The sequence below is a fragment of the Scophthalmus maximus genome, chromosome 11, assembly GCF_022379125.1.
Source record: "Scophthalmus maximus strain ysfricsl-2021 chromosome 11, ASM2237912v1, whole genome shotgun sequence".
Lineage (NCBI taxonomy): Eukaryota > Metazoa > Chordata > Actinopteri > Pleuronectiformes > Scophthalmidae > Scophthalmus > Scophthalmus maximus.
The window spans coordinates 25,111,209-25,131,402 of record NC_061525.1 but is presented as its reverse complement, the minus strand read 5'-3'; the positions used below and the strand labels follow the sequence as shown (position 1 = coordinate 25,131,402).

At 46.0% G+C, this 20,194-nt stretch overlaps 6 protein-coding genes across 11 annotated transcripts; 2 read left to right on the top strand and 4 right to left on the bottom strand.

Annotated features, from left to right (window-relative positions):
* Positions 1-186: 186 nt before the first annotated feature.
* On the bottom strand, positions 187-4,165 carry LOC118298111. Of its 2 annotated transcripts, none has more exons than XM_035621957.2 (5): positions 4,032-4,165; positions 2,109-2,648; positions 1,670-1,746; positions 1,013-1,264; positions 187-596 (listed from the first exon to the last, which is right to left on the bottom strand). In XM_035621957.2, exons 1-5 carry the CDS (start codon positions 4,135-4,137, stop codon positions 354-356), a joined length of 1,218 nt encoding a protein of 405 aa, XP_035477850.2. In that variant the 5' UTR covers positions 4,138-4,165; the 3' UTR covers positions 187-353. The 2 variants fall into 2 exon arrangements, with proteins under 2 accessions (XP_035477850.2, XP_035477851.2); XM_035621958.2 differs by lacking the exon at positions 4,032-4,165 and adding an exon at positions 3,786-3,917.
* Positions 3,976-5,366, top strand: LOC118298867 (dual specificity protein phosphatase 14). 2 transcript variants are annotated; one of them, XM_035622033.2, is made up of 3 exons: positions 3,976-4,113; positions 4,555-4,886; positions 5,009-5,366. In XM_035622033.2, exons 2-3 carry the CDS (start codon positions 4,576-4,578, stop codon positions 5,223-5,225), a joined length of 528 nt encoding a protein of 175 aa, XP_035477926.2. In that variant the 5' UTR covers positions 3,976-4,113; positions 4,555-4,575; the 3' UTR covers positions 5,226-5,366. The 2 variants fall into 2 exon arrangements, with proteins under 2 accessions (XP_035477926.2, XP_035477925.2); XM_035622032.2 differs by having other exon boundaries at positions 4,107-4,249.
* Positions 5,367-5,490: 124 nt separating this feature from the next.
* Positions 5,491-7,654, bottom strand: polr2d (RNA polymerase II subunit D). 2 transcript variants are annotated; one of them, XM_035622035.2, is made up of 4 exons: positions 7,409-7,654; positions 6,800-6,980; positions 6,617-6,712; positions 5,491-5,736 (listed from the first exon to the last, which is right to left on the bottom strand). In XM_035622035.2, the coding sequence occupies exons 1-4, from the start codon at positions 7,485-7,487 to the stop codon at positions 5,604-5,606; spliced, it is 489 nt and encodes a 162-aa protein (XP_035477928.1). In that variant the 5' UTR covers positions 7,488-7,654; the 3' UTR covers positions 5,491-5,603. The 2 variants fall into 2 exon arrangements, with proteins under 2 accessions (XP_035477928.1, XP_035477929.1); XM_035622036.2 differs by having other exon boundaries at positions 5,491-5,682.
* On the top strand, positions 7,620-14,381 carry LOC118298074. 3 transcript variants are annotated; one of them, XM_035621954.2, is made up of 4 exons: positions 7,620-7,758; positions 8,628-10,034; positions 10,120-10,338; positions 11,291-14,381. In XM_035621954.2, exons 2-3 carry the CDS (start codon positions 8,995-8,997, stop codon positions 10,319-10,321), a joined length of 1,242 nt encoding a protein of 413 aa, XP_035477847.1. In that variant the 5' UTR covers positions 7,620-7,758; positions 8,628-8,994; the 3' UTR covers positions 10,322-10,338; positions 11,291-14,381. The 3 variants fall into 3 exon arrangements, with proteins under 3 accessions (XP_035477847.1, XP_035477848.1, XP_035477849.1); XM_035621955.2 differs by having other exon boundaries at positions 7,711-10,034; XM_035621956.2 differs by having other exon boundaries at positions 7,711-10,034; positions 11,250-14,381.
* Positions 14,366-16,706, bottom strand: LOC118298310 (olfactory receptor 11A1-like). The gene has a single exon (XM_047335508.1). The coding sequence runs from the start codon at positions 15,323-15,325 to the stop codon at positions 14,369-14,371; it is 957 nt and encodes a 318-aa protein (XP_047191464.1). The 5' UTR covers positions 15,326-16,706; the 3' UTR covers positions 14,366-14,368.
* A 2,211-nt stretch (positions 16,707-18,917) lies between these two features.
* Positions 18,918-19,910, bottom strand: LOC118298872 (olfactory receptor 1M1-like). The gene has a single exon (XM_035622044.2). It carries the CDS (start codon positions 19,887-19,889, stop codon positions 18,948-18,950), a length of 942 nt encoding a protein of 313 aa, XP_035477937.1. The 5' UTR covers positions 19,890-19,910; the 3' UTR covers positions 18,918-18,947.
* Between the last annotated feature and the right edge of the window lie 284 nt (positions 19,911-20,194).

Below are 20,194 nucleotides of genomic sequence, written 5' to 3'. Positions count from 1 at the left end.
ACACCCGAGTGGTCATGGGACACAGATTAAAAACAACATTCGTTTTAGTTTTTAAATGAGAATGTGTCCGTGTGGGCGAAGTATCATCATTAGCATAATCCACACCCATACGAAATAACCATATATCGTCGTCTGTTCTGCAGAAGAACTCAAACGTTCATGTCGACACAATTAAAAACACAAACGTGAGGAAAAGAATGACATTTTATATCCAAAGGTCAAAGGTCAGCTTTGCTGTGACATCATATTCAACTGAGTTATGTTTCACCTCATAACAAGGTTCAGTTTGAAAACAAGAAAGGTCCCAAGGTCACCGGAGACGCCACACGATAAGGTCAGAGGTCAGTGGGTCTCTACAGCTCCGGGGTCCAGGCGGCCGACGCCCCTCTCAGCCGAGGCAGGACGGCCTCCCTGTAGAACTCCTCCAGCCGGGACACCGTCTCCTCCCACAGCTCGGGGTCGAAGGTCACTGGCACGATGGCCGTCTCCTTGGTGGTGAAGACCACGAGGTCGGCCCGTCGCAGGCCCGTCACCGCCAGCTGACACTGGATCTGTGTGAAGTTACTGTGACACGTCTTCAGACGGTAGACCGGAGGCTGAGGAGAGGAGACAAATAGAGGAGGCTAGAGACCAGGATGGGGGGTTAGAGACAAGGAGAGGAGGCTAGAGACTAGGAGAGGAGGTTAGAGACCAGGAGAGGACACAAGGAGAGGAGGCTAGAGACCAGTAGAGGACAGAGAAGACGAGGAGAGGAGGTTAGAAACAAGGAGAGGACATAGTAGACGAGAGGACAAGGAGATGAGGAGAGGAGATAAGAGACAAGAGGACACAGGAGACAGGTGTTTTTTCACCCCTCCGAGGACATAGGAGACAAGAGGACAAGGAGAGGACTCAGGAGACGAGGAGAGGACACAGGAGACGAGGAGAGGACTCAGGAGACGAGGAGAGGACACAGGAGACGAGGAGAGGACTCAGGAGACGAGGAGAGGACACAGGCGACAGGTGTTTTTACCCGTCCAGGCTCCCGTGTGGCCTCGTCTTGTATCTGCAGACAGAAGGCGTTGTCGTCCCTGCAAGCGTCCTCCACTCGTCTCTCTCGGTGTTTGTAGGGACACTTGACCTCCAGGCACAGCAACCATTTGCCGGTGCCACTGTCCGTCACGATGCCGTCAGGACTCGCAGCCAACCAGGGCCGCTGAGCGTCGATGAACAGACCGCAGTCCTGAACCGTGACGGGCCGAGCCAACGCCAGACTCTTCAGTCTCTGCAGAACCACATCATCATCATCATCATCGTCATCATCTTAATCATCATCAACATTTTCATCATCATCATCATCATCTTCATTTTCATCATCATCATCTTCATTATCATCATCATCATCTTCATTTTCATCATCATCATCTTCATTATCATCATCTTCATCATCATCAGTAAACAAAGATGGATGACATCACAGCTCCTATAAAGTGAAGTCAAATCCTCCTGATCGCCCCCTGGTGTCTGGCTGCAGTACAGGTCATAAGCCCCGCCCCCTGGTGTCTGGTTGCAGTACAGGTCATAAGCCCCGCCCCCTGGTGTCTAGCTGCAGTACAGGTCATAAGCCCCGCCCCTTTGGGTATGGCTGCAGTACAGGTCATAAGCTCCGCCCCTTTGTGTGGGCCTCTACCTGGTACTGTCGGACGGCCTCCGCCTCCATGTTGACCCCCCAGCTCATGGCTCTGGTCTGGACTCTGTGGGCCTCACCTGCAGAACCACAGTCGGACTCGTTAATGAAGAACCACTGACAGATGGTTTGATTCCTGTGGGGGGGGGGGGGGGTTACCTGTGTTTTTTTTAACCTGTGGGGGTGTAATCCAGGTGTAGGGTATTACCTGTGGGGGGGTGTTACCTGTGTGGGGGGGTGTTAGCTGTGTGGGGTGTTACCTGTCAGGGGGGTGTTACCTGTGGGTGGTGTTAACTTTGGGGGGCTTACCTGTCAGGGGGGTGTTACCTGTGTGGGGGGTGTTACCTGTCAGGGGATGTTACCTGTGTGTGGGTGTTACCTGTCGGGGGGGAGGGGGGGTGTTACCAGAGTGGGGGGGTGTTACCTGTGTGGGGGGTGTTACCTGTGATTGCAGCCAGGTAGCTGGTGGGCGGGGTCTTGCTTTTGCCGTGAACGAAGCGGCAGTGAGCGATGCGATGAGCCACGGAGGCCGTGATGCGGTTCTTCCTCCAGGAGAACCAGTCCTCGTTGGTCCTCTGTCCACGGGTCAAAACCTCCACCTGCTCCACCACACTCCTGGCCACCTGGACCCCCAGACCCAGAGGAACCTGCTCCGGTCTGGGTCGGGCACGGTCAGGATCTGGATCGGAAGCAGCCCTCTGATCCGGTTTCTGATCCAGTTTCGGGTCTGGTCCACCACCAGGATGTGGTCTCGCTGCTGGAACCAGATTGACCCGGTTGGTGTTGTCCACATGACCGGGTCCGGTCCTTTGTGTTTGACTGGTTCTGGTTTCAGTGGTTTTAGTGGTTTTGGGTCGTGCTCCGTCTGCAGGAGTTGAAGCCTGGATGGTCGGATGGTATCGGACCTGAGGCAGGACGGGTTTCTGGGTCCGACCAGACACTGTTCCCCGAGTAGAGGACTCGTCCTTCTGCATCTTCACGTCTACACCAGAACAGAAACAACCAGTGAGTCGCCCCCTGCTGGTCAGTACAGAGTATACATATACAGGATATATATATACAGGATATATACAAGATATATATATATATACACATGTACATATATATATATATACACATGTATATAAATATATATACCTGTGGGGGGGTGATATCATATATTATATTAAATTATCTCATGTCATATTATATTAAATCATATATTATGTCATATTAAGTTATATTAAATCATATATCATATTATGTTAAATCATATTAAATTATACTATATTAAATTATTTTAAATCATATCTTATTTTATTTTATATCATATTATATTAAATCATATATCATATATAAAATTATATTAGATCATATCATTTTATATTATATCATATAATCTTATATTATAGCATATCATATTATATTAGATGTATTATATTATATTAAATCATATATCATATCATATTAAATTATATTAAATTATACTATATTATATTAAATCATATCATCTTATTTTATATCATATTATATTAAATCATATATCATATCATATTAAATCATATATCATATCATATCATATTAAATCATATATTATATCATATTAAGTTATATTAAATCATATATCATATTATATTAAATCATATTAAATTATACTATATTCAATTATTTCAAATCGTATCTTATCTTATTTTATATCATATTATATTATATTAAATCATATCATTTTATATAATATCATATAATCTTATATTATATCATATAATCTTATATTATATCATATATTATATTAGCTGTATTATATTATATTAAATCATATATCATATCATATTAAATTATACTATATTATATTAAATCATATCATCTTATTTTATATCATATTATATTAAATCATATATCATATCATATTAAATCATATATCATATCATATTATATTAAATTATATTAAATCATACATCATCTTATAAAATCACATTATATAAAAAAAAGTATTATACTATATTAAATCAAACATCACATCATATTACATTAAATGATGTTATATTATATTATATCATATCATGTTATATAGACAAGTTTTTCGGACACAGACGAGTCGTCTTCTTGTTTTCGTCACGAGGGTTAGGGGTGTGGTCAGTACCGACACGGTCCGGGTCGGTGAGTCTGTCTGTAGTCTGATGTTGTACGGAGGCCGAACGCTTCAGGAAGTGACCTTCACACTGGACCTGTGTCACGTGTCCGAACCGGACCGAGGGTCCCGAGACAAAAGACGGAAACTTTCAAATCTCTGATTTATTTTTAAGGAGTTTGGCGCAAAGCAGCGCGTGTTGGAGTCGGTTCCGTCCGTCAGTAGTTGTCTGTCGGTGATCGCTCCGGTGTAACTGACCGTCTGTGCTGTCTGTTGTCCGGTCCGAAGCTTCAGTCGCTGAGTCCGGACGAAACCACAAGTGAAACCGACGGTGACTCAGGTTTGTCCCGTGACGACGCGTCATCGGGCGATGTGTCGATCCTCTGTGAACTGGATCGATCAACACGATCAACTGGATCGATCAACTGGATCGATCAACACGATCCGTGCATTGTGAAATGTTGGCGATCAACCGAGTAAAGTCACTTTGACATTTTCTATTCATACAATAAAACTGACTGACGTAATTAATGACCTTCACCTGCCACCAGGTGGCAGCACCGACCCGTCACCACCGACCCGACTGAGTAATTATTATATATGTATATACACATAAGTGTGGATCAAAATACAAATTGATCTGATTAGAATCTGGTTTCATGAAGATCCTGTTGGATCTGTTTCTGGTCTGAACCTGTTGGATCTGTTTTATTTACTGACAACGTTTTTATTGTGCCTCGTCCCGTTTCTGAACTGACGAGCCCTCGATTCTGTCTCACAGGTGCAGGCGTCGTCCCGGGTCATGTCGGTGTCTCAGGTCCGACCCAGTCTGTTCCTCAGCGGTCTGGACCCGGCTCTGAACCTCAGCGTGTTGACCAGTAGGGGCGTCACCCTCGTCGTCAACGCCAGTGGCCTGGAGGGTGTGGTCTACCCTCGGCTGGACGGCCTGCAGGTCCTCCGTGTCCCCGTCCAGGACCGACCTCACGCCCCCCTGAGACAATACTTTGACCTAGTGTCTGAACGGATTAGCCAGAACCAGACCGGGACGACTCTGGTCCACTGCACCGCCGGCAGGAGCAGATCCCCCACTCTGATCATGGCCCACCTGATGAGGTAAACCCCGCACCCCAACGTCAAGATGCAGTGTGAGACCTCGGGTCTGTGGTTCTGGTTGCTCAGGTGGTTCTGGTCTCTGTGGTTCTGGTTGCTCAGGTAGTTCTGGTCTCTGTATGCAGGTGTGACGGCCTCAGCCTCCGTCAGGCTCACGAGCAGGTTCTGGAACGGCGACCCTTCATCAGACCCAACGCTGGGTTCTGGAGGCAGCTGCTGGACTACGAGTGGGCGCTGTCCGGCAGGAACACTGTGCGGATGGCGAGGACTTCCGGCGGCGTCCTGCCCGAGGCGCTGCAGGACTCGGACGTCGATGGGACGGCGTACTCCTTAAATGTCTGACGGCTCGTGAACAAGCCGGGTCGTCCGTTCAGCTGATGGCATCAAACACTCGATTACACTGAAGCTTTTATCTTGACGGATCGTCAGGAACTCACGTGAAAGAGTTTTATTTATCAATTAATAAACAAAACAGTAAATAACTTTCTGATTCAGTGTATAGATTTTATGTCTCACTGCAGATCAGATCCTCCTGATGGCCCCCTGGTGTCTGACTGCAGTACAGGTCATAAGCCCCGCCCCCCGACACAAACCACAGGATCCGACATATAGGAAGAAAAAAAATTACTTTTATGTGGGAGAAGAAGAAGAAAACAGTGAAAACATCAAATCCGGATCGGTCTGAATCGGACCATGGTCCCAGGCCTCAGGCCTCAGGTCTCAGTACTGGAAGCTCCTCTTGGTCTGGATGTCGTCGAGGATCTGCTGCAGCTCCTCGTCTTCGAAGCGACCCTCCAGACTGTGGAGAGCAGAGAGTTTCACTTCTCTAATATTCGACATTGGTCCAGTTGCTCTGAAGAACAGATACGATTGTTCACGTTCAGTAGGTCTGAAGGCGATATCGAACAGAACATATCACCAGAATTTGTTTTCATATTGATCGATATCAATTAATATCACGATATGAGTCAAATCCCTATTTATGTCGAGCTAAAAGGTCGTGAGACGAGATGACGAAGTGAATTCTGGTTTGAAGATGAACAACTGCTACAGAAGCTTCCACACAGTTTGTGTCTTCTCAACAGCGACGTCGTCTTTTGAGCCTCTTGTCCGTCGGGACGTTGTCGACAACCTGACGTGACGTGATTGGTTCAGCACGGCGCTACTCTCATTGTCATTTGCTGTTCATGTTGTCTGTCAGAACATGCTTCTATCATGTCTTAGTTATGTCACGATTATTATCTTACTACATTCAGTCTTTTTTCATGAAGTTGATCATTGATCAATAAGTCGAGCTCCAGTTGGATCTGGTCTGGTGTGATGTGGATCAGACCGACCTGGGGGTCTGGTGTGATGTGGATCAGACCGACCTGGGGGTCTGGTGTGATGTGGATCAGACAGACCTGGGGGTCTGGTGTGATGTGGATCAGACCGACCTGGGGGTCTGGTGTGATGTGGATCAGACAGACCTGGGCGTCTGGTGTGATGTGGCTCAGACAGACCTGGGGGTCTGGTGTGATGTGGCTCAGACAGACCTGGGGGTCTGGTGTGATGTGGCTCAGACCGACCTGGGGGTCTGGTGTGATGTGGATCAGACAGACCTGGGGGTCTGGTGTGATGTGGCTCAGACAGACCTGGGGGTCTGGTGTGATGTGGCTCAGACAGACCTGGGGGTCTGGTGTGATGTGGATCAGACAGACCTGGGGGTCTGGTGTGATGTGGATCAGACTGACCTGGGCGTCAGGGCTTTGGCCTCTTCCGCAGCTTCAGGACACAGATTTGCCAAACTGGCCAACTCGAACTTGTGAAGCTTCTTCTGCAGGAGGAGACTGAAGACAAGAGGAGGATCAGATCCAGATCAGACCACAAGGACCAGGGTCCGGTCTGTGTGAGGACCTAGACTCATGGACTCGTACCTGCGGACGGCAGTGATGGTCTCTCGGTTCTTGAAGCGGCTGAACCGAGCCGTGTAGTTCAGGGTCTTCATGAAGACCTCGGAAAGTTCCTGCTCGTCCTCCGCGCTCTCGTTCTGCTGCTTCCTGTGTTCCAGCAACATGTGGACCTCCGAGTTCAGCAACGTCTCCGAGTTCTCGAACTCTGAGGCAACAAGAGCACAGAGTGACGCAACAACACAACAACAACAACACAACACAGAACAACAAAAACAACAACAGAAAAACAACAACAGAACCAGAACAGAATAGAAAACATCAACAACAACAGAACAACAACACAACAGAATAGAAAACAACAACAACACAACAGAACACAACAACAACAACAACAACATCAACAACAACAACAACAGAACAACAACACAACACAACAGAACAGAATAGAACACAGGACCGCAGAAACCAGCACCAGGTGCACTGGTCTGGACCAGGTCCAGGCTAGGACCCTGTGTGGACCCGACCTGGTCCCGGTCCAGACCAGTGTGGCCCCGGTCAGGACCAGGACCAGGACCCGGTCGGTGCGGTCCGGTCCGGTCCGGTGCGACGCAGGATCATGAGCCGATCACCGACCTTTAGGGAACAGCAGCTGTGAAGCGTCTTCTTCAGCATCCGCGACATGAGGCGGAGCTGCGCCGCCTCCCGCCGCCATGACACACGCGACCGCGGCGAACAGCCACCGAGCTCCGCGGGGACACGAGCCGGACACGAGCCGAGCTCCGGTGGGTTCGACCTCGGTTCGGATCTACGGGTCAGAAACGTCCGCTGGTTTCAGCTCAGCGCCTTTTTACTGACACCGGAACACAACCGACACGGACACCGACCGCTTCCGGTCTGCCGCCGGCAGCCGCGTCCACTAGTAGAAGCCGCAGCGCCCCCCAGCGGACGGGGGTGTCGGTGTCGGACAGACCGACGATCAGAACGTGAGTGTGTAATAATAATAATAATAATAATAATAATAATAATACGTCACCCACAGCAGGTCACAGGGAAACTGATGGATAGTTTGAAGGGAACTTGACTGAATCCCCGACATCCAGTGAGAGGTTTATTGATTATTCATATGAATATTCATATTCACAATAATACCAATATGAATATGGATATGAATACGAATACCAATATCAATATCAATATCCGGCGTAGTAACGGGTCTTATAGACTGAACAGGATCAACTACAGCTCGAGTCATAATCAATAACTGTATATGGATTCATTGGACTGCTCTTATCACACTGGTGGTTAAACAAACACGTTGCGATGAGGTCGGGATCAGTCCGACGCTGTTTTATGACGTCACAGCAGGTTGTAAAGGGTTTTGTTAGAGAGGTTCTGAAAAGGTTTTCTCTTCCTGGTTCCTGGACTTATTGATCTGAATGATTTAAAACAATCATGATCTTCTGTTATGATCCAGTTTAAAAAGATCAGAAAGAAATAAACAACAGTCACTTCCTCTAACAGCTTTTCAAAATAAAAGAGCTTCAGGTTCAAGGTTCAAAAAACAGTAGTTACCAGTGTCAGTACAGTGTAACTGCTGTTTTAGAGGCAAAGAAGAGGAAGAAGAAGAAGAAGAAGAAGAAATGATTTCTGTGAAAATAAAAGTGTACTTTTATCAGACGTGATATATCAGATCCAATAAAAGTGGTGATGATGATGATGATGATGATGTCACAACTGCGTCAGTCAACAGACGTGTTTGTTTCTGCTTCATTCACCTGGAAACACTCTGGTCACGTGACTGACCTCATTTTCATCCCCCTCATCGTCCTCATCGCCCTCATCGTCCTCATAGTATTCATCGCCCTCATCATCTTCAATTCCTCATCGTCTTCATCTTCTCTCATTGTTCTCAACGTCCTCATCGTGCTCATCATCCTCTTCGCACTCATCGTCTTCATTTTTGTCTCATCGTTCTCATCGCCCTCATCGTCTTCATTTTCTCTCATCGTTCTCAACGTCCTCATCATACTCATCACCCTCATTGTCCTCATCGCCCTCATCGCCCTCATCGCCCCCATCATCTTCAATTCCTCATGGTCCTCATTGCCCTCATCGTCTTAATTTTCTCTCATTGTTCTCAACATCCTCATCGTCCTCATCATACTCATAACCCTCATTGTCCTAATCGCCCTCATCCCCCCCATCGTCTTTAATTCCTCATGGCCCTCATCGCCCTCATCGTCTTCAGTTTCTGTTATGGTCCTCATCGCCCTCATCGTCTTCATTTTCTCTCATCGTTCTCAACGTCCTCATCGTCGTCATCGTCGTCATCATACTCATCGCCCTCATTGTCCTCATTGCCCTCATCGTACTCATCGCCCCCATCTTCTTCAATTCCTCATGGTCCTCATCGCCCTCATCATACTCATCGCCCTCATTGTCCTAATCGCCCTCATTGTACTCATCGCCCCCATATTCTTCAATTCCTCATGGTCCTCATCGCCCTCATCGCCCTCATCGTCTTCATTTTCTCTCACCGTTCTCAACGTCCTCATCGCCCTCATCGTCTTCATCTTCTCTCATCGTCCTCATCGTCCTCATCGCCCTCATCGTCCTCATCGCCCTCATCATCCTCAATTCCTCAATGCCCTCATTGTCCTCAATTCCTCATCGTCCCCACTGCCCTCATTGTCCTCATCTTCTCTCATCGCCCTCATAGTCCTCATCGTCCTCATCATCTTCAACGTCCTCATCGTCCTCATCATCTTCAATGTCCTCATCGTCCTCATCGCCCTCATCACCCTCATCGTCCTCATCGTCCGCATAGTCCTCATCATCCTCATCGTCCTCGACATCCTCGTCGTCCTCATCGTCCTCATTGCCCTCATCGTCCTCGTCTTCCCTCATCGTCTTCAACATCCTCATCATCCTCATCGTCCTCAACATCCTTATCGTCCTCGTCGTCCTCATTGCCCTCATCGTCCTCATCTCCTCTCATCGTCCTCAACGTCCTCATCGTCCTCATCATACTCATTGTCCTCAGCATCCTCATCGCCCTCATCGTCCTTATCGTCCTTATCATCCTCATCACCCTCATCGCCCTCATCACCCTTATCGTCGCCCTCATTGTCCTCAATGTCCTCAACGCCCTCGTCATCCTCATCATTCTCGTCATCCTCGTCATCCTCATCTTCCTCATCTTCAGGAGAAAAACGTCATCAGAGTTCATGGAAACTTCCCGGCCTTCACCTGTTCACAGGTAACTACATTCTCCAGGTCAAGTTTTTTTTAAACATGTTTATTTTCCACAGTTTGATTGACGTGACGCTTTCATCATCTCACAGTAACAAGCCCCAGTGGAGCTCATCTTCATCGTCTTCATCGTCCTCATCGTCTTCCTCAGCAGCAGCACGAGGCCGCAGTCTGTGTGGACAAAAGGACACTGGAGACCAATTAGCAGCAGCAGGGAACCATGAGAGGCTGTCACCATGGTTACTGCTGCAAACAGAGAGCACCCTCAGGAACGTTGATGTCACGTCGCTGTAGTTTCACTGACCATCGAGGTTTGTTTCTGAAAAGTTACTTCACTTGGTGTTTATTAACAAACACCAAGTGAAGATGAAGTGTAACGTTTTATATGATCTCAGCTCAAATCTCTTTACTGAACCGACAAGACAACATGAAAACATTCATACGAACTGTTGATTCTCTATGAATCCACATGTTCATCTGCACAAGTTACAGGTTTATATTTGTTCTAAATATTCTGCAACCTCATGAAAACATTGAATCCACTAGATTCAGATCGGATGAGAGAATCAGTGCAGTAACTGACTGAACAAAGTGAAACTTATTCACTTGAGAATCAAGCAAATGAAGGCCGTCGATGTTCTAAGGTGTCATACCGCCTGTCACCAGTAGGTGCGATGTTTCCCCGTATGAGCTCTGAACGTGTGAACAAAGTCAATGTGACGGAGGTTTTCAGTGGCGACGCCCAGTTTACTGAAACATTGTTCACTGCACCTGAGATTCACATAGGAGAGTGACACGATCACACAACATGTGATGAAGACGAGTCACTGCGTCACCGCGTCACCATCACTGCATCAACGCGTCACCGTTACTGTGTCACCGCGTCACTGTCACCGCCACTGCGTCACTGCCACCCCATCAGCGAGTCACCGCATCACCGTCACTGCGTCACCATGTCATGTCACTATGTCACCGTCACTGTGTCACCGCATCACTGCGTCGTCATGTCACTGCGTCACCGTCACTACATCACTGTGTCCCTGTCACTGCGTCACCGTCACTACATCACTGTGTCCCTGTCACTGCATCGTCATGTCACTGCGTCACCACGTCACCACGTCATGTCACTGCATCATGTTGACTGTTTTTTATTCACTACTGTTGTTGTTGTTGTAGTAATAAATGTATTTTCTATGTACTAACAGAAACACTTGAATTATAGTGTGCCTGTGTGTGTGTGTGTATGTGTGTGTGTGTGTTAAGGAAACTGAAGTCGACTATAAGAGCGGACGATCAGATGGAGTTCCTTCATTCAGAGCAGGAGGAGGAGCAAGAAGACGAAGAGGAGGAAGAGGAAGTAACAGCATCAGTCTGATGTTGAACTCTGAGCTCGGTGGAAGATTCACATCAATTGAGTCGTTGTGAACCAAACGTGATGATTTTGTGTTGAAGACTGAGAAACTGGGGAAAGGTCCAGAAGTGATTCTGTCTCATGACGATTTGTCTGATTGATCTTATTGGTCACATGTCAGTATGAACAGCTCGCCGTCGTCCGTCCCGATCGTCTTCGCGGTCTACGGCTCTCTGGGCGTGTACAGTTTGGCTCTGGCGGTGTGTGTGTTGGTCGTCTACGCATCCTGTGTGTGTGCGTGTGAACTTTGTCCTGGTCGTGGTCGTGTGTGTGGAGTCTCATCTCCACAGGCCGATTTACGTCCTGCTGGTGAACCTGGCTCTGAGCGGCGTGATGGGCAGCTAATCCGTGTGTCCTCAGGTGATCAGACATCTCATCGTGAGGCGTCAGGAAACTTCTCTCACAGCCTGTTTGACACAAGTGTTCTTCACCAACCTGTACGCCGGCTGCATCTTCTGTCTCTTGGCCCTGATGGCCTACGACCGCTACGTGTCCATCTGTAAACCGCTGCTGTATCATGCCATCATGACGCCGGCGAAGGTGAAACTGATGCTGACGATGGTTTATCTGGTCCTCGCCTCGTCCTCGGCCGTGCAGGGGTACCTGACGTCCAGACTGCGGCTGTGCGGACACATGGTGGATAAACTTGTGTGTGACAGTTTGGTGATTGCAAACCTTTCCTGTGAACGGACGCCGATGATCAGTGTGTACGGTCTGTGCTGTGCTCTGTGCGTCGTCGCCCCTCCCCCTTCTCCCGTACGTTCACATTTTCGCAGTGATCATAAAAACGTCGGCGGCGTCTCGGAGGAAAGCGATGCAGACAAAGTTACATGTTATACACTTGTCCTCTGCCTTGCATCGTCATCACGTGATGTAATTAAAGTGTAAAATTAAGCTTTAGCATGGGCGTGGCAAAATGCGTCTATAGCACCCCCAATTAGATTTAGAAAATCAAGCCCTTCGTTCAGGTTTCAACTACATACACAAAATTTGGTACACGTATGTATCATGTCCAGACTCACTAAAAAGTCTCTTGGAGGCATATCGTAATTGTTGTTTACTAAGTAGCGATGATGTGAAGATGTATTGAAGAGAAGTCCGCCGACACCGTCTTGATTGTACATAAAGGTTTAATACAAAAAGACCAGCATCAATACAAGCCCTGCAGAGCTTGGAGAGCATCCAGCCAAAGGGACAACTCTGTCCACACTTCGTAAAACATAGACTTATATAGGACTTCAGAAGGTCTTATGCAACATCTGGTCATGCAAGGTAAAGAGAAGATTAGAGGGGATTTCAAATGAAAGGTCAAAAGGTTATCAAGAGGCCCCTAACGTAACCATCCAAAGTACAAATGCTGTGGACCCCATCAACTACTATCATTACATATGGTGACAAAAATACACCACATAATCTCTACAGGAAGTTGGCCATTTGGATTTGAAAATTAAATCTTGAACCTTTTTTTGCCATTTTCACACGCTATGTTTTAACAAACTCCTTCAACAAATTTCACACAAGCTACTTCAGTTTGGAGTTCATTATCTACAGACCAATGGGATGAAAAGTTATAAAAATCCTGACTTTTCGTCAGAGGGCGTGGCTGTGACAGCGTTGGGAATTTTCAAACCTTCGTCATGAAACAGGAAGTTACTCGTAATCAAAGGTACATGTTCCGATCTGACCCAAACTTCTCAGACATGATAACAGCCCCGCCCTCAACACATCTAAATGTCAATGTTGACTGAACACCATAGCCATAAGTGACATGTTTTATACTATTACTTCCACTGCCTTACAGGTTGACCAGATCCACCTCAAACTTGCTCAAAACACTTGATGATGTGATGTACAGAAATCTGTGACTCCTCGTCAGACGCCTTCCCCGTGGTGTGGCGGCAAACTTCCATGTGCCACCATGAAATATCAGACTTTCATAACTCCACCTTATGTGGTCATATCTTGACCAAATTTTGCAGGACTGATATCAGTCCTACCCTGAACACATTTGCATTTGAATATTGAACCATAGTTATAGCGCCACCTACTGGTATCAGGTGGATTACAGAGGCTCCATAGCACCCCCCGTATGACATTGAGTGCTGTACCTGCCATATAGTATCAACTACATATATCATATTTTGTAGGCATGTGGAACTCCTCAATACGGACAACATCAATGCATTAATCATACTAAACAGGAAGTGAGACATTTAGGATTTTGTGTGTTTTGACATGTGTTATATTTTATCGACCTCCTACAGATTTCACATGAGCAACTTCAATTTGGTGTGTTTCCTATGGAATGAAAAGTTACTAAAAGCTTGATAATAACCATAATAATAATGGTTATTAATATTATTATTATTACCACATACAGTTGTTTCAGCACAAATATAAAAACTAATTCACAAACCACCAAAGAAAACAAATTTTCCTTTCATGATAATTTATTTTGTTATTTTCAGCGTCGACCAAAAACTATTTGACAAACGGATCAATAGACCGACACTTCAACAGAAGAAGAAAAATATTCATCATCCCCTTTTTGATTTTCTTTCTTTTCACAAATCAATGATACATTCATCAATAGCATTTATCACAACTTAAATATTACTCAATATGTTCATAATGTGTCATTACTTATTTGTTTAATTGAAAAACATTTGAGCAACATTTTAAAGGACAGTTTCAGTCACACAGAAACACACTCGAATCTAATGTGATGCAAACGCACTGACTTTTATCAGCTTATCTTCAAGAAGAAATTAAAGACAGATCTTTTTTTTAATTATATTTTAATCAGTTTACATGTTTTATAATCTTACACGTTTTGGGTGTGTATGTTGTTTTCATCATGTCATGTGAAGCCATTTGTTTGTATGAAAGATGCTGTTGAGTTTATGAAGATGAGACATAAATAAATACATTCATGAATCTCCAGGTTTTTTGCCAAAGAGCAAACTTTTACACAAGAAGCGTATCTTAGATAATTTCAGTCCGTAAAACAGAGGGTTGAAGAGTGGCTGACACGTGAGCCAATACAATGACAAGACGATACGTACGACGATGTGAACGCTGCTCATGTCGAACCTGCTCTGCATTATCTCAAAGAAAGCTCCGAAGGAGAAGTTGAGCAGCGACGCCAGGTGAGGTGAACAGGTGCTGACGGCTTTTTGTCTCGTCTGGTTAGAACCTGAGAAACAGACTTTAAGGATCCTGATGTAGGAGAACAGGATTAAAACAATGAGACCAAAGACGATGGAAAACAAATAAACTAGTCCAAAGATGTTGTTGACTGACGTGTCGGAGCAGCAGAGTTTGACGATGGAGAAGTTGTCACAGTAAACTTTGTCAATAAAGTTCCCACACAGTTTCAAACGGAGCGTCAGAGACACGATGATGAGAATCACAAACAGAGAGTAAAACCAGATTATAGCCGTGAGAGCTGCGACTCTGTTCACTGTCATCAGACTGTTGTACTGCAGAGGGAAACATATGGCCAGATATCGATCATACGACATGACGGCCAGAGTCACAAACTCTATGTGACCATAAGAGTGAATAGAGAAAACCTGCAGGAAGCAGAGCGGAGCGGCGACGGTGTGAGAGTCCGACAGGATGTGAGGTAGCAGGAACGGGAACAAGCCTGTACTACCATACAGTTCATTAACAAACAGGCTGCACAGAAACAGGTACATGGGTTCATGAAGACTTCTGTTCACACAGATCACCACAACAAGCAACACGTTGGAAAGAACGATCAACACGTACAAACACAGAACAATCAGGAAGAAGAAATATCTCCAGGGTCCAGTGTCCATGTAGGCAGACAGAGTGAAGTGAGACACAGCAGACAAGTTCAGCTTCATCCTCTTTTGCTTCATACAGTGAAAATAAATGATGTCATATTTATAAGAATATAATATAACTCGGCTCACACTCAGCGTCACCTCTGGTCTCAAAGTGCAGATCAAATGTTAAACACATGAACAATATGCAGGTTTGACACATTAAAGAAAAACATCATGTAGAAAACAAAGCAGAAGATCTTCACTCAAACGTCTGTGGGTGTAAACAGACGACACAGACGACAGTCACAGACAGTGTGACTCTATATCAGCTGCTGCAGAGACGACCAGTTTCCCTCCAGACTGAGTGAAACTCTGCTGCAGCCTCTATTCACTTTCCCTCTGGAGGATTAGACTAAGCTGACGAGCTGCTCGTCATCGAGCTAACAAACACACTAGCTAACTAATTAACCGTAACAGTTGTTACTGTGGATGATAACATCATCCAAGTAGGCAGCAGCATACGCAGAATGAGGACGAAGCAGCCGGTCCATGAGGCATTGGAAGATGGCTAAACAACCTGAAAGGAAGTATCACAAATAGGTACAAACTTTACATAGTGTACTCCTGAGACAAGGGAAATTTGCCAGTAGCCCATGGTCGAATCCAGTGTCGTGAAAAAGTGAGCCGTGCCCAACCAAATCCAGGAGATCAGCGATCTGGGGCATTGGGTAGGCATCAAACTCTGACATATCATTCACCTTGCAGTAATCTACACAGAACCAATAGACCCATCCTTCTTTAGAACAAGAACTATGGGACTACCACAGGCACTGTGAGATTCTTCTATTACGGCCATCTCCAGCATGGCCTTCAATTCCTTCTGAACCACTTTTCTCTTATGTTCAGGCAAACGTTGGGGCCGTGAACGCACCTTCACGGCCGGGCGAGTTTCGACATGGGGCTGTATGAGTTCAGTGTGCCCTGGTAGGGGGGAGAACACATCAGCAAAGCACTGCTGTAACAGAGCAACATCTGCTCTCTAGAACAGCGAGATGTTTTTTAAGAAATGAGTGAGGCCGGATTGCTGGAACTTTGAAAATCAGGACCCAACTCATCTCTCTCCAATACCGTGCTCACCAGAGAAACAGGTTCTGACTCTCTATTTTTTATGAGGTTAAGTTGGTAAATCTGTGGTGCTTTGCCCCTGTCAGAACGCACCACCTCATAGATGACCTTGCCTACTCACCATGTGACCACAAAGGGACCTTGCTACCTGCCGAGGAAGTTGGAGCTGGAAGAAGAAAAGTAATACAAGAACTTTGTTTTAACCTAGTTCCTCTGGTGTCCTGGCGCTGTTAACGCTCTTGGGCCTGGAGCAGATTCTCACCTGATAAATGACCCAGTGTGTGGAGTTTTGCTTTCAGGTCCAGAACGTATTGAGCCTCATTTTTACTTTTTACATCCTCCTGGTTTTCCTTAGGTAGGTCCAACACCCTCGTGGTTTCATACCAAACACCAGTTCAAAGGGAGAAAATTCAGTGGAGGCCTGGGGGACCTCCCGCACTGCAAACAACAAAGGAATTAGCCACCTATCCCAATTGCAGTTGTCCTCATGCACAAACTAACCAATCATGGACGTCAGAGCTAGACTTGGTTTAGGGATGATACACACGGGTCTGAATAGACTTAATGCTCAATTACCCGTAAAGGTACCTCTTTTGGGACCCCAACTCGGGAGATGACCTGAAACTGAGATGGTGCACAGTGGCACTGCTTCAAGGTATTGCGTTGCGTAGTCCACCATCATTAACACAAAGCGATACCCTCGTGCACTCCGGTGAAATGGCCCGATGTGGTCCATGCCAATATGCTCAAATGGTATCTCCATAAGTGTTAACCAGTTGGCATTTAGGGTACGATGCACACCAGCATTGCACATCTCTCCGAATGCCTGGCCAATAGAAATGGGCCATTATCCGATTCAGTGTTTTGACATACCCCATTTGACTGGATTAAACGCAATATGTTCCCACGGGACCGGGGGAGGATGTTGGGGTGCCTGCAACCCGGTTCCCTTGGTCGACCTCCATAAGTGGACATTCATTGCATAAGTGTCCAGATTGACCACACCTCCAACACTCCTGCCCTGGCGTCTGGAAAATGAGTTGGAGAAAAACGAGACTGCGGGTTAGTGCGGGTTGAAGGTGAGGGAGAAGCAGGTGCAGAGTGAGTGTAAGTGGGTGGGGGCAGGAACTTGAAATTCATTAGTCCCTCTGTTTCCTGGCTTCTGGCTTGGACAGCCAGATGATCCTCAGCCAGGTCTGCAGGGTGGTGGCACCGCACCCACTCGGAGGTCCCGGGCCAGAAATCCCTTTACAAACTACTCCAGCAGCACTTGTTAGAGCATCCGTCTCTCACCAGCGGACTCCCCTGGCTCCAACCATCTGGACGCCACATCCCTCATTTGCTGATCGGAGACAAAGGGGCGGGACTTACGTTTGGTTGACCGGAACCGACGACGGTGATTCTCCCGGGGGTATCCCAGCCGATCGTGGAACACCCTTTTAATGTCCTCAAAGTTCACCCTGGAGGGCGCAGACAGGCTGAGGGCCGCCGTCTGGGCGGTGCTCAGACGGCTTCCTGCTTCCCTCCGTATCCATCCTTCATGTCATGCATCCCAAATCAAACCTGTCCATTCCAGTACCCTGTCCCCCGCAGCACCACACTGCCTTCACCGTCTGGTGGCTCATGGACGTGCACCGAAGTGGACATGGGGTTCAGTTCCTGGTGGACCGGGAGGGATATGGCCCTGAGGAGCGCTGTTGGGTACCTCGTCGTCTCATCCTGGACCCCACCCTTGTTTGTGACTTGAACACCCAACACCCCATAGGCCGGTCGGAGCACAGAGGAAGGATTGAGACTGACTGAGTATCACGTGTCTACTTTGTCTGTCGGAGCTCTTTGTAAACGCTGTTTTTAAAGTTGATATAGAAATAAAGCATATTATTTATATTATAATTATTATTTCAACATACAGTTGTTTCAGCACAAATATGAAAAACATCGTATTCACAAACCACTGCAGAAAAACACTTTTTTTTTTAATAATCATTTATTTTGTTCTTTTCAGTGTCGTCCAAAAATAATTTTACAAACAGATCAATACACTGATACTTCAACACGTGAAAGAAGAAGAAAAATCTTTACGTCGCTGTTTGGATTCTCTTTCTTTTCAGTCAGTTAACAAATCAAATATACATTCATCATAACTGAAATATAACTCAATACGTTCATACTGTCATGACTTTTTCTTTGGAGATTTTCTAAAATTAAAAAGATTAGAGCAACATTTGAAATGACAGTTACCACAGAAACACACTCGGCTCTGACGTGGTGCGAACACACGGCGCTCGTCAGATGAAAACATTCAAAACTAATGACACATGATGAAGTTTGAATTTACAGTGATGCAGTCAGACTTCATGACGATGATAATAAACTCTAAGACTCTGATCTCAGCTCTTTGTATATTCAACAGGAAATTAAAGACACATCTTTTTTATTAGTTCTTTAATTATATTTTAATTAGTTTACATGTTTTATAAACTGACACACGTTTTAGGTGTGTATGTTGTTTTCATCATGTCATGTGAAGCCACATGTTTGTATGAAAGACTTTGTTAAGTTTATGAAGATGAGACATAAATAAATACATTCATGAATCTCCAGGTTTTTTGCCAAAGAGCAAACTTTTACACAAGAAGCGTATCTTAGATAATTTCAGTCCGTAAAACAGAGGGTTGAAGAGCGGCTGACACGTGAGCCAATACACCGACAAGACGATACGTACGACAATGTGAACGCTGCTCATGTCGAACCTGTTCTGCAATATCTCAAAGAAAGCTCCAAAGGAGAAGTTGAGCAGCGACGCCAGGTGAGGTGAACAGGTGCTGACGGCTTTTTGTCTCGTCTGGTTAGAACCTGAGAAACAGACTTTAAGGATCCTGATGTAAGAGAACAGGATTAAAACAATGAGACCAAAGACGATGGAAAACAAATAAACTAGTCCAAAGATGTTGTTGACTGACGTGTCGGAGCAGCAGAGTTTGACGATGGAGAAGTTGCCACAGTAAACTTTGTCAATAAAGTTCCCACACAGTTTCAAACGGAGCGTCAGAGACACGATGATGAGAATCACAAACAGAGAGTAAAACCAGATTATAGCCGTGAGAGCTGCGACTCTGTTCACTGTCATCAGACTGTTGTACTGCAGAGGGAAACATATGGCCAGATATCGATCATACGACATGACGGCCAGAGTCACAAACTCTATGTGACCATAAGAGTGAATAGAGAAAACCTGCAGGAAGCAGAGCGGAGCAGTGACGGTGTGAGAGTCCGACAGGATGTGAAGTAGCAGGAACGGGAACAAGCCTGTACTACCATACAGTTCATTAACAAACAGGCTGCACAGAAACAGGTACATGGGTTCATGAAGACTTCTGTTCACACAGATCACTGCAACCAGCAACACGTTGGAAAGAACGATCAACACGTACAAACACAGAACAATCAGGAAGAAGAAATATCTCCAGGGTCCAGTGTCCACGTAGGCAGACAGAGTGAAGTGAGACACAGCAGACGAGTTCATCTTCATCCTCTATTTGCTTCATACAGTGAAAATAAATGATGTAATATTTATAAGAATATAATATAACTCGGGTCACACTCAGCGTCACCTCTGGTCTCAAAGTGCAGATCGAATGTTAAACACATGAACAATATGCAGGTTTGACACATTAAAGAAAAACATCATGTAGAAGACAAAGCAGACGATCTTCACTCAAACGTCTGTGACTGTAAACAGACGACACAGACGACAGTCACAGACAGTGTGACTCTATATCAGCTGCTGCAGAGACGACCAGTTTCCCTCCAGACTGAGTGAAACTCTGCTGCATC

Excerpts from the sequence above, each read along its gene's own strand:
- polr2d (XM_035622035.2), bottom strand. The coding sequence starts at position 7,487 with ATGGCGGCGGGAGGCGGCGCAGCTCCGCCTCATGTCGCGGATGCTGAA. Across the intron at positions 6,981-7,408 it reads ACAGCTGCTGTTCCCTAAAG|AGTTCGAGAACTCGGAGACG; the intron begins GTCGGTGATCGG and ends TTGTTGCCTCAG. Across the intron at positions 6,713-6,799 it reads ACCATCACTGCCGTCCGCAG|TCTCCTCCTGCAGAAGAAGC; the intron begins GTACGAGTCCAT and ends TCTTGTCTTCAG.
- LOC118298872 (XM_035622044.2), bottom strand. The coding sequence starts at position 19,889 with ATGAAGATGAACTCGTCTGCTGTGTCTCACTTCACTCTGTCTGCCTAC.
- LOC118298074 (XM_035621954.2), top strand. The coding sequence starts at position 8,995 with ATGGCCCTCATCGCCCTCATCGTCTTCAGTTTCTGTTATGGTCCTCAT. Across the intron at positions 10,035-10,119 it reads CGGCCTTCACCTGTTCACAG|TAACAAGCCCCAGTGGAGCT; the intron begins GTAACTACATTC and ends ATCATCTCACAG.
- LOC118298310 (XM_047335508.1), bottom strand. The coding sequence starts at position 15,325 with ATGAAGCAAAAGAGGATGAAGCTGAACTTGTCTGCTGTGTCTCACTTC.
- LOC118298111 (XM_035621957.2), bottom strand. The coding sequence starts at position 4,137 with ATGACGCGTCGTCACGGGACAAACCTGAGTCACCGTCGGTTTCACTTG. Across the intron at positions 2,649-4,031 it reads GACAACAGACAGCACAGACG|ACGTGAAGATGCAGAAGGAC; the intron begins GTCAGTTACACC and ends GTTCTGGTGTAG. Across the intron at positions 597-1,012 it reads CCACACGGGAGCCTGGACGG|CCTCCGGTCTACCGTCTGAA; the intron begins GTAAAAACACCT and ends TCCTCTCCTCAG.
- LOC118298867 (XM_035622032.2), top strand. Across the intron at positions 4,887-5,008 it reads ATCATGGCCCACCTGATGAG|GTGTGACGGCCTCAGCCTCC; the intron begins GTAAACCCCGCA and ends CTCTGTATGCAG.